Source organism: Prinia subflava, chromosome 4 (assembly GCF_021018805.1).
Source record: "Prinia subflava isolate CZ2003 ecotype Zambia chromosome 4, Cam_Psub_1.2, whole genome shotgun sequence".
NCBI classification, from domain to species: Eukaryota; Metazoa; Chordata; class Aves; order Passeriformes; family Cisticolidae; genus Prinia; species Prinia subflava.
In genome coordinates, this window is record NC_086250.1 from 49,978,665 (window position 1) to 49,991,509 (window position 12,845).

At 37.1% G+C, this 12,845-nt stretch overlaps 1 protein-coding gene across 1 annotated transcript in view; it reads right to left on the reverse strand.

Moving 5' to 3' along the window:
* CTTNBP2 (cortactin binding protein 2) overlaps nucleotides 1–12,845 on the reverse strand; it is a 75,427-nt gene that overhangs the window by 53,091 nt on the left and 9,491 nt on the right. Inside the window, exon 2 of the mRNA XM_063396724.1 lies at nucleotides 10,078–10,185. Coding sequence (XP_063252794.1) covers nucleotides 10,078–10,185 — 108 coding nt within the window. The remainder of the gene's footprint in view (nucleotides 1–10,077; nucleotides 10,186–12,845) is intronic.

Genomic DNA, 12,845 nt, shown 5'->3' on the forward strand with positions numbered 1-12,845 from the left:
CAACAGTAAAACTTTTACCAAATCAATCTGTGTTTTTGTTTGAGTATTTAGATGTTCATATTTTCAAGCTATCAAAATCTCAGTTAAAATACCATCCCACATTATTGCATAGCAAGGAAATTATCACCAAGCTTTACATATTTTAATGAAAAAGTATGCAAATTATGTATTTACAATGCCATCATCAGGCAGAGTCATCAGGGGTTCACGATGGCTGTTTACCTAGTTCCACATCCTTCTGTGTAAAGTCAACTACCTCGTGGATGAAGGGAAGGCAGTGGATGTAGTTTTCCCAGATTTTAGCAAGGCTTTTGATATTGTCCCTCACAGCATCCTTCTGGACTCCAGAACTGTGTGGAATGAGCAGGTTCAGAGTGCACTGGGTGAAGAACTGGCTGAAGGCTTGTGGTGAATGGGGCTACATCTGGCTGGTGTTGGTCAGGGTTCAATCCTAGGGACAGGTCTCTTCCACATACTCATCAATGATCTGGATGCAGCAGTCAAATGCACCAGTAGCAAGGTTGCTGATGATATTAAACTGAGAAATGCTGTTGACTCTCTTGAGGACATGAGGCCTTGCAAAGAAATCTACACTGGGCAGTGTTTAACTGCAATTGAACACCTCCAATTGTCAGATTCTGCCCCTGGGGTGGAGCCATGCCAGGCACAAGGATAAAAGGGGAGAGGAGTGGCTGGAGCAGCCCTGCAGAGGGCTCTGAGGGGCTGCCTGACAGCAGCATCAGCGTGAGCCAGCTGTGAGTGCTGGGCAGCCCAGAGGGCAAAGCCCATCCCGGGTGATCAAACCCAGCAGCAGCAGCAGCAGCTGGGCAGACGGGGGGATTCTCCCACTCTGTTCCACTCTGGAGCAGCCTCACTGGGAGAGCTGGGTGCAGGTCTGGGCTCCACAGCCTAAGAGGGGTGTGATGGTGAGTGAATGCACCCAGAGGAGGGCAACAAAGCTGGTGAAAGGGCTGAAAGGAATATCCTGTGAGGGGGAAAAGGACTCTGGGCTTCTCAGCTTTGGAGAAAAGGAAACGGAGGGGTGAGCTCATTGCTCCGTACAGCTCCCTGGGGAGGGGGAGGGCTACTCTCTCTCCCTGGGATGCAGTGAGAGGACACACAGGAATGGTTCAAAGCTGCACCAGGGGAGGATCAGACTGGACATTGGGAAGCAATTCTTTACTAGGATGGTGGTCAAACACTGCAACAGGCTTCCTAGAGAGGTGATTGATGCCCCAAGCCTGTGAGTTTGAGAGGCATTTGGACAATGCCCTTGCAAACGCACTATCTTTGGTCAGCACTGAAGTAGGTCAGGCAGCTGGACTAGATGATCCTTGTTCATATCCTTTTCAATTGGAATAGTCTCTTCTATTCACATTATAGACTTATTTGAGGTAGATTAAGAGAATTTGTTGTTTTGAAATTATTTTCAGTATTCACTGGAAGGTAAATTGTGAGATCAATATGTATTACCTCCAAGAAGAATTTAATTCTTGATACTACCTATACTGAGGAAGATGAATGAACAAGTACATTTTACTAAATTATTTTGATTGATAGAAAGGAACATTTCAAAGTAAACAACACTGGATTTTACATTTTGAATTTTATGCTGTTTGTTAAAACTTCAAAGCAATTTTCCAGCTCAAACTCCTTTTAGAGATACCAACAGAGTTAGCAATTTTAGAATTTCCATGTAACAACTTATATCTACACAATATATAGGTAAATTTTTACTTTGCTATTTGAATGCTAATTCACTATAATCACTGTTGTTCTATTTTCTCAAATTTTTCACTTATTAATAAAAATGGAACTCTGGCCTTAGTAAGAGACCTAGTGCTAATTATTTTTACCACACTGCTCTCTCTGTGAGAGCAGCAGGTAGAAGGACCTGCCCATCAGTCAGAACAGCATCAAAATGGAGTGGGAGGGAGAAATGCCTGGGAACATATACACCCAAGCACAACAAAAGCAATCAGAGCTGTGTGTTTTGAAAGGCATTGAAAAGGACCTCAATCAAATCTCTTGTCTTATTCACATTATCTTTTTTACAGATGATGACCTTTTTTTTTTTTTTTGAAGAACCAAGAACAAACCTTATACATTTCTTCTTCAGGAACACTAACATGAAGAGACACACAAACCAAGGAAAGAAGTTATGTATTCAGTTGCATTTGAGTTTTGCTATTAGTGAAATTACCTGTACCTTTTATTGGCATAGGGGAAATATGCTCCCTGAACTAAAAAATGGAAAATTTCAGGTAACATAACATAGCTAACAGATGGCCCAGTTACATTTCTCATTGTCAGCAGTGTGGGTAATGATGGCAAACAGATAAAACATTTCAAGTAAGTCACAGCCGTAAAATTCACAAAGATTACAGAAAGGGAGAAACAGTTACATCAACATGATGTTGTAATATTTTATTATTATTACAAGTAATGAGTGCATCTACCTCTACCCACTAGTTTATGTAGGATTATGCAGAAAGGGTAGGAGAAATCAAGTGGGAAACATAAAGCAATTTTCCAAATAAAAACTCAGCAGAATACTTTCAGGTAAACTGGTAGTATCATGCCTGCCAACAATAAAGACATTCAGATATTATGTGAAAAAGGAGACTATGATCAGTTTAACAGTCACTGCTGGAATGAAGAGTGAAAAGGTTGTTTGCAATGCAAGGATATAGAGTTTTCATACTAGAAAACAAGTCTCATAGCTTCATACTTACATTCTCCAGTTGTAGGAGACCCTGCAATAAAGGTATTCACCTGAGTAGTGAAGCAACACAGATATAGGACTGATGGATTATGTTTTAGGAAAAATTTTGCATTGTTCAGTGCTTAATGTCCCCCTTTTGGCCAACAAAAATAACTACCACAAGAAGTGATGTAACATGACTGAAAACTTATTTTGTCAACAAATTCTAGAAGTGGCCTTTATATGTGTCATAATAGCAGGATCACTCAGCTCAGCAATGTTAATTAGTCCAGGGATGGCTGCTGCCACAAGCCCAACATCTTTTGGAAAAAGTGAGACTTGGTTCCATTCATAACGAAGTGTACACTCAACACAATTACTACTTCAAAAAAAAAGAGTATAAGAAAAGTAAATACAACACAATATAAACTAATAGAATATATAAACCATGATTCAATAGGAACAAATCAAAATCTGAACATTAAGGCTGTAATAAACAACACCTTTCCAATTAGGTTCAAAGACCATGCTTCATTACTCTAAAACTTGAAATGAACAGACATAGAAACTGTTTCAAACTAAATACTATAAAAAATTAATTTCATCTACTAATTTGAGTGAGGTTGGTCCCTATTTCATCATTTCCTTGAAATCAATTTTCAATAGCTTGCAATAGTGAACTACTAGTTTTTGACTGACCCATCCAGAAAAGTACACTAAATTCTTATTAGGAAAGTAGAAGTTTTAAGCATAAGCAGACACACTGGACAGCTAAAGACAAACTATATTTAAGAGAAGAGAAAATGCATGCACAACCGTCATTAAATTCAATAAATCAAAAGTAGTGATCAGAGGAGCAAAGACATACTATGCAGAAATGTGCAAGGACAATCCGCAGATTACTAGCTCCCAAAAATTTAGTACAAATTAATTTTTATGTCAGGAAATTGCAATATGCAAAAATGACGATGCAAATAAAGCATTATCTGACTTCTATTTCATGGTTCACTTCTGCAACCAGACCAACAACTGCCATCATGCTGTCTACAAAAATAACCTTCTGTTAAACACAGTTTAACATCTGCTCCTCCTTCTACAGAGTTTTCATTTTTCCAAGACACCTGGCTACAAAACAGGCTCCCTTACTGGCTGCCAGAAACCTCCAAAGCCACCCTCTGTGTGCTCTTGCTCCATCCTGGATTCACAGGACTCATACGTATAGGAGAAATTGGAATTCACATTTTAGATTCCCAACTCAGAACAATTACTGCAGGTAAGGGCCTATGATTTACAGTATATGTAGCTCCCCTTGACAGATTACACTTAATATATGTGTGATTTTTCTCCCTATCAGTCAATTTGAAAACAACTAAATTATAAAGATTCATTTCCTTTTTCCTGATAACTCCCAGATTTCTTCCCTTCTAACCCCAAAACTCTTTGTAAAAAATCTCAGTCTTACAGTACAGTTCTTGCTGACTTTGTGCAGTAGTTTAGGATAAAAAACTATTCATCCACAATTGCCAGTTATCGTGTTGGTAATAACTCTATTTTAATATGTAACTTTCAGAGTACAGGCAAAACCAAGTATCTCCCCATGACAAAATGCAAAAGACAACAAACAAGACTAAAAGGATATGGAAACTCTAACTGATAAATCCAATTTTTTAAACCCAAAATCTCAGCCTACAGCAGGCAAGTCTGTCTTGGCCAACTGAAGGAAGCCCTTTAGCTACACAGGATTCACTGGTAAGCAGACAGGTGAAAGTAAACAAGTATAGCTTACAGGGATCTACTGCTCTCCTAGCAATTTTTTTTTTCCAAGGAACAACCAATTTGTTACTGAAAATGCAGAGCTGAGCATGAAAGACTGCACATTTTGCAAAGAAATTCCAGTATCAGTCCCAATTACCCACCAAAAATCTAACATAATTATACAGTATACTACTGTGAAACTATGATAGACTCAGGGTGTCTTAAATATTGTTTGATCTATACATATACTTACTGAATTGCAAAAGTAGTATAGAAATACACCTACTTTTGCCAGTTATCATTAAAACAGTTCATGTTTTCAATGAGATTAAATTAAACTATACCATTCAGTGTTCAAGAATTGTGGGTCAAAATTGAAAGCCAAGTTTACTAACAAAAGCCTTCCACAATGCACAGCTCAGGACTTGAAAGCAAACTAGCCTAAGCAAAAAATGCAATCTACCCTTTGGGAAGAAAAAGATTCCAAGTCCCTATGGTCCTGCTTTTTGGAAGAAGGTCTTACTTAGGACTAACTGTTGTCTGTTCAGCTGACACAGCCCAAGAGGAGTCTGTGAAGCAAATCAAAGCAAAGTTAGGTGGAGACAATGGGGACAGTTTCTTCAAAAGAACCTTCTTAATCAGAAATGCTGAGTAGGTTCACTCAAGCAGTTCATTCCACACACTTAAAACAGACATGTAAAAAATGGTCTTTATCGTTATCATTACTTATCCAATATCTTATAAGCTACCTGTAATTTCTGAAACAATCTCATCATTCTAAAACAAGTGAGCCTCCTGTGATCCTCCCTTTGGGAAGACTTGTATTAAAATACTGAATTTCTCATGCAATTCAATACTGATATCCCAGTAAATTCTAAAATGATTAACAGGAGAGCTGGAACCAGAAAACTGGCATTCAGTGTACTATGCATTAGCTATGTCAAAGAAACATTGTGCAAATCTACACAGTAATCACTACAGTCTCTTAAAAGCTGTTTATCCTTATTTTTAAATCTTGCATTTTTAGACTGGAAGATTTTTTAATGAAGCTAATAGAATGGGTTACTAAACTTGAATGTGAGTATGAGGTATTGTTACAGGATGAATTAATTGCTGGTTTTTGACCTACCTATTTCATTACATTAATGTTTGTACCTTCATTACAAAATTCTTCAAGGACTCATATACTTTTGCTAGGGCAAGTCACAAATAACCTTATATGGATTTCTACTTGGACATAGTTCAGAAACTATGATTTATTTGTAGCTCCATTGAATACGCTGCATGCCTGTCAAAATGCTTAGATTCAGGAAGATAAAATTCAGGCAGAACTAACTTCTACAGCTGATTTTTTTTCTTGTTATCTTTTTATAAATTTAGATAGTCTAACTCAAATTCTCTGAGCAGTTAAATTAGCAAAGTCCGACTTTCCCTAACTCTGTACTCCACAATTTCTACACAGTGCTCAATAAAGGACAGCACAAATCTTTGCCTTCCCTTCAACTAAGGCACTAACAACAGCATGAATTTTCTTACTCATCTGCCTGGTTTTATGGCACTATCTATTTTTGAAATGCTTGGCATTTTGTCAGATTTTGCAGAAACTCAGTGAAAGATTACACAGATGTTGGTACAAATACATACATAGAAAATAAGCTTTCATGTCTTAGGAGGTTACAGTAAAAATTAAATACAGTAGGGCTTTCCAACTCTGAAGAAACACCTACAACTAAGTTCACGTTGCCATTCATATACTGTCTTCCTGGCTCAACCAGCATATATATAGAATCTGTTGATCTGGAGCTGGCTTAAGCTCAGAGAAAGCTCATTGATATTGTAGTCAATTTTAATTAACCAAAAATATATCCACTGTTGGTATTGGTAGTTCTTTTAGACTTTTTTTTAATTCATTAGTGATTTTTCTCAACAATCAAAGTTGTTCTAAATCCACGCCATGTGGCATATTAAAAAACCTGGTATGGTAAGAACTTGCATTTTTTGTTCCTATTAAATAATGCATACCATAGAAGCAAGCATACATTTTCAATTTACCATTTACTACCTAATGAAATCAAATAAGTAAATAAACATATTTTTACAATAAACAGAAATCCCAACTGAATGGGCTTTAAAACTTTAGATGAAAAATAACCTACAACTTATTTAACTTTATGAGAGAATTATCACAAAAAACAGTATTTAGAATTTACAATTCTGTTCTTGATATCTGTTACTACCACATCAATTCCTTGTATGAGGGGGTCAATGCACTTAAAAAAAATCCTCTAGAAAATAAACAGCCATAGCAACCACTTTTTGTCTGGAGAAAAAAATAACAAAAAATGAATGCTGTATTTGAGATCACATTTGTGGGAGGCCAGAACTGTGCTTTGATTATATGGCCACATTATCTCCACATTAGGAATAAATTATCCCCTTATTACAGGCAGACAGTTTATTTGGATAATTGAAAATGATGCAGGCAGCAGCTATAGTTTAGTCTCCCTCCATCTTTAACTATATGGACTCTCAATAGCAATTAATCAGCAAGCTACTTCTCATTAATGAAATAATTTTAATGATTTAAATGTTAATCTGAATCTAATTTTAATTGCAGCACAACCATAATCAAGAAGCTACTGAAATACAGAATTTACAGATTGGAGAAATCATGTTAGTCACTTGGTGCAGTAGTCATACAAAATCAGAACACTAATGAGAGAGATTTACACAGGGATCCTTTGAGGTGAATCCTGATGCTCTTCTCCACAGTAAATTAACTTATGACTTGGAGATTAAACCTGGAAATTTGACTCTAAGTATCACAAAGGTCTACTTTTCCAATTCTGTTGGTTTTCACAGGACTGAACTTGTTCAGAACTTAAATTGCTCTGATTGATAATTACTGTAACTACTTCAAGCAGGAATCAGTTGTGCATATTATAAAGGAACAACAATGCATTGTGGAAATGTGGAAGTAAACAGATGACATCTGCATATTTCTCACAAATGTCTTCTTGAAGTTTTGGTTTTGTTTTAAAAGCAGTCTTCAAAGTATCTAAAACGTATATAAAATCCAATGGAAACTCTACAGCACATTATGAAAAAAAGGTACAATAAAAAGCGTTAATTGTTACATGTGACACTGGGTATGATTATTTCTAATTTATCATGTGGCACAAATTCCATTATCTTAATAAAAATCAACACTTTACTAACTTATCTTCCCTCCTCATCCCAACCCCCAGGATGACCATTTAATTTAACAAGATTTCTTCACTTAATCTCAAACTGCTGGCCTTCCACTTAAGATCACTCCAGAGGAAAGGAAAAACACACATTCTCTAGTATAGCATTGGAAATTATCAGGCTTTCACCTATCATAGAAACTGAACTACTAGTAGGATTACAGAAACCCTACAACAAGCCAACTGCCCCAACACACAAAAACACACGCACAAACTTTTCCTAATTTTGAAACAGACCATCATCTCTTTTGGAAACAATGTTAGTCTTTTCCCCTACATGAAAACCATTTCCTTCTTGCTTTAAGGATATGCAAACTATGTATGCCTGTTTATTGCAGCACATCAAAGTACCAAATCTGATATAACTCCATTGGAATTCTCTTGTTACACACTTTTATATTTGGCTAGCTAGCTCCTTATTTTTGTGTGCTGCTTAGGAGAGACCAGCTGCTAATGCTGCTGACTTGTGGCTTCCCAACCAAGAAGCCAGAAGACCCAAAACTATCCTAACACAACATATCAGCCTGCAGTTGTTCAGCAGGTATGGCTTCCAAGCCTCCCAGTACTAGCACAGCTAACCAGGCAAGCTGCCAGGAAGATTTGAGTCACACACAGAGTTTGTTTAGAGAAACTAGAAATTGAGATGCAGGAGGGAAAAAAACCCAAAAAACAACCAAACAAAAATATCTCCCCAACTTTCAACATTTAACTATCTTATGTGAAATTGAGCTACTTTTTATATTTATCTGTGTTAATAACCAAAACCCACTGTATACATACTACCCATTTCAGCAGGTGCATGTGAATTTGATATAGACTTTTATTCTCCTGGGGCTGTACTACACTGAACATTTAATGTTTACTATCATTAAATGTTTACTGCATTTTTATTTTTTCCACTTTTTTTCCATTTTGCTCAATTTCAATATATACATTTTTGTATGTAGTGTAGTAGCTTGTTCCTGAATATTCACTAGAAAAAATTGATTGAATATTCTATTTGCATTCCTTCAAAGTTAGAAGAGTCAAAAAAAGAGATTCTGGATGTGCTGTGCACACTCTCTTCACTTTTACAAAAGTTTAACTGGCAGACAGGGAAAATAAAATTCCTAGTCCCAGAAAATGAGCTGTGAAATTGTGAAACAGCAAGATGAAAAGGCAGTACATTTCAACATATGCATATAACTTCAGGCCAAACATAAAATAACTTCAAAGTGTATTAATACTCCAGAAAAATATTGCTCCTAGAGTCTTATTGTCATTACAAAATGAAAATTACATTTTATAAAACAGATTTATACCTATAAAGCCTTCAGTTATTAATTCATGTACATCAATGACAGCTACTTTAAAGCTCCATTTGCAACAGGTGATCTGAAGCCCTCACAAAACAACTTAAAGCTGAATAAAAATGCATTTACCATTGTTACTGTGACATTTCAAGTGGAAAATGTTCCCACACTACTTGATAATCATTTTACATACTACTAAAAATTAGCACTAGATGTATTTTATTACATTAAAGTTTTGCTTTACAATATTTTCAATACCTTAAAGAGCACAATTTCCCTTTATTCAACCATGAAGCTATAAATATTTTGAAGCCATAGAATAGTTTTTCCCCAAACTTGCAGTCTGTTAGGCAGCTCTGTTAAATTTTATTTCAGATCAACATTAAAATCAATATGGTCTAAAAAAATCATATTTTAATTGAAGTAGTTTTGTTTGTACATTTCCAATCAACTGTGTTACCTTTCAGACTGCAATCTTCTGAAGCAGAAAACTACATGTTTTTCACATGTTAGGCACTACATGTGTCTAACAGTAAAAAATTAACCAAACACTTACAAGTGCTGTTAGGAGCATGTATCTCATATTTCACCTTTTATTAAAAAAAGCCAAACAAACACAAAAGCCACAAAAATATTTCCCTACGTGGATATGACCAGCTGTTTTTGGTCCCTACTTCCATCTCACTGAAAATGAAAGCACTGAATAGAGTGTATGACTGATTATGGCCCATTAGAACAAATTATAAACGGACTGAATTTTCCTTTGAAGGTTTTCCTTCCTTTCACAAATAACAGACTTTGGAATATAAAAGAATTTACAGAGGAAGCAATTCCACAGGTTTTTCACTTATTTCTTTGAAATTCTGTTGGTGTTTTAGACCAAAATTACTTAGAATTACCAAATGGCTACAACTAAACCAGAACATATTTTGTGATTACTGAGATTTAGTCAACCTAAAACTTTAAAAATCACAATTTACTCTTCCACTAACAATATCCTATGTACACTATAATGGAAGTGGCAAAAGAGAATTTCTAGAAGAGCCTAAAAGCAAATCAGAACCATGGAGTAACTTACCCGCAAGGCTTCGATCACAAGGTCTCGTGCTTCTAGTTCTCCTTCCATCACACTCAAAAGCATTCGCAGCTCTGGCTTGCTCAGGTTATCCACATCAAACTCTCTTGTCTGTAAGAAACAAACACTGGTGAATACACTGACTACAACAGTTGCTATAATTTTGAAACTCAGATGTGTTAGCATCCATCTACAGCTGTCAAAAGCTGGTGTCCATTTGTACTTTATAAAGTCAAAATTAGTAGCAATTTTAGTAATTTTTATTTGAAGTGAGGAAGTTAAAGCCCTCCCATATTATATTGTTTCAAATTGCTGCAAGGGATCAGTTCTGCAAAGTCTTGTGAATGATAAAGCAGCAAACTCTGTGACTTTGCTCCCTTGTGCAGCTTCACAGAGGCTGAAACAATTCAACAGACATGAAACAGCACTGCAGGGATGAAGGCAAGGGAGGGGGAAAGGCTCTTAACCATGGCACACCTCAGGCACCTGTGCAAGCAGCTACCAAGTTACACCACACACCGGGCTGGATGTGAACTTCTGAAGATCTATTTGTGCAAAGACATGAAATCTCATGTGTATGCTTAATTTGCAGTCTCATTTGCTTGCCTGGAGGGAACAGTTCAGGTTTAAGAGGCACTAACAAACAAAAGTTCATAGAAACAGTATCTTTGCACTCCACGCTTCCTAAGAACAGTGCAGGTCTGACTGCCACCCTGAGCAAGACAGGAGAATGAGTTTATACTGATGAATAAAATCATTGAGCACATACTCAGTGTATACTAGGAGTATCAGCACGGCTTCTGTAAAACCAAATTCACCTCACAAACTGCTACAGTTCTCTAACAATGTCAACAAGCACATAGTAAAGTGGATCCACTGGACAATAATGTATTTTAATTTTCCAGAAGTTTTGGACAAGGTTCTGTATCCAATATTATACAGAAACTACAGAAACTCCTATATGTATGGAACAACTCATTTATGTATAGGAATGAAAGACACTTCATGGATAGAAAACAAATATCATGGGTAACAAGCACTCTCCAAGTAGGTCCCATCTGGGACCAGCCTTATTCAAGCTCTTCACCAATAACCTGGAAAAGGGATAGAGAAGTGGCAGGGACAGCTATTTCATGTGGAAGCTGGCACATAATTCTTCACTTACAGGTGAAAAACCTCCTTTTACTGCTATATAAATCCTGGCTAAACCCACATCGCAAGTACTGCATGAAGTCTTTATCTAAAAAATGTAGAATTGGCTAACTAAAAGAATGAAGAGAAAAGGACTATGTTTCCTATATGAGGAAACACTACAAGGCTGGAAGTCTTAATTTTGGAGATGTGGTGAGGGAAATGTTATAATATTCACAAAATCACAAAGGTAGATAAGAAAAATACTGATAAGAATAAGAATACAATAATAAGAATACAATAAATCTGTTGTTCACCATCCAGAATACTAACACAATTTAATGAATTTACACGGGGATTACTTTCAGGGAGAGAAAACAACTTTAATTCCATGTGCTAGATTCAGCTGCCCAGATTGATTTTTGATATGCTATTATTCTATGTAAGGTAAACACTAGAGTTCTAGCTATGATGTAGATGTGTTTATGAGAAAGCCCTGCAAAGCAAACACTCAGCTATTTTCAGTATGAAGTAATCTGTTGCCAAATTAGGTGAGCAATATATCTGGATATACTGTCTATTTTCCCCAAAGCATGTACAATCTAAACATTTAACTACTCAGGAGCTTAACTTCAGTAGAGAAAAATCCAATAAAAATTAAGGCATGTATCACATCTATTTTTTCATGGCTAGAGGATGGCAGAACAGTTGTTCTTCCCTCAGGCTAGAAGGCCATGGATCTAAAATACCCAAAAGCTGGATCTGTGTTAACATTACTGTGTTACACTTTTTGCAGTTCAAACCCACAGAGGTGCACAAATGGCTAGTGAGAACGGTGTGCCAGAATTTTAGCTATTTACATGCAATACACGTTGGACTGAGCTTCCTCATTTAGGTGAGTAACACAGATCAACCTCCCTGCACAAGCAGGGCCATCCCACAGCACACAGCACAGGACTATGTCCAGAAGGATCTTGAATATCTCCAGTGAGGGAGACTCCGCAGCTCCTCTGGGCAACCTGTTCCAGTGCCAAATCATCAGCACAGTGATGCAGCTCTTCCTCATATTCAGGTGGAACTTCCTGTGCATCTGGTTCTGCCCATTGCCTGTTCTGCTACTGCTCAGCACCACCCAGCACAGCTTGGCTCCATCCCCTTGGCACCCTCCCTTCAGATACCCACAGACATGGATGAGATCCCCTCCCAGTTGTTTCTTCTGGAGGCTGAAAAATTCCCTCAGTTTGTCCTCATAAGAAAGAAATGCTTCAGTCACCCTATGTCTATTGAGTGTAACTCTTTTGAAGATGGCACCATCCATTCTAACCAGAACTTTAGCCTGAACAAGTTATCTTCTATTTTTGCTGCCTGGGTCAGGTGTTCCTCTAATCCAAAAAACAGCTCTTACTCTCCATGCCAATGAATCAAGAGGAAGAACTGGTTTCTTTGAAGGCTTTTTTCCAATACTGCATGCTGCAGCAGCCCCTCACGATGCTCCTCACAATTCTCTATAATGCTCACTGATCTAAGGACGCATATAAAATGAAAAGTCACTTACAGTGGCTCATGTAATCTAGCATCAGTAGAGTAGATTTTACCTTACAGGCTGCAGCAGTTTTCACTCTTGGCACTTCTAATTACTA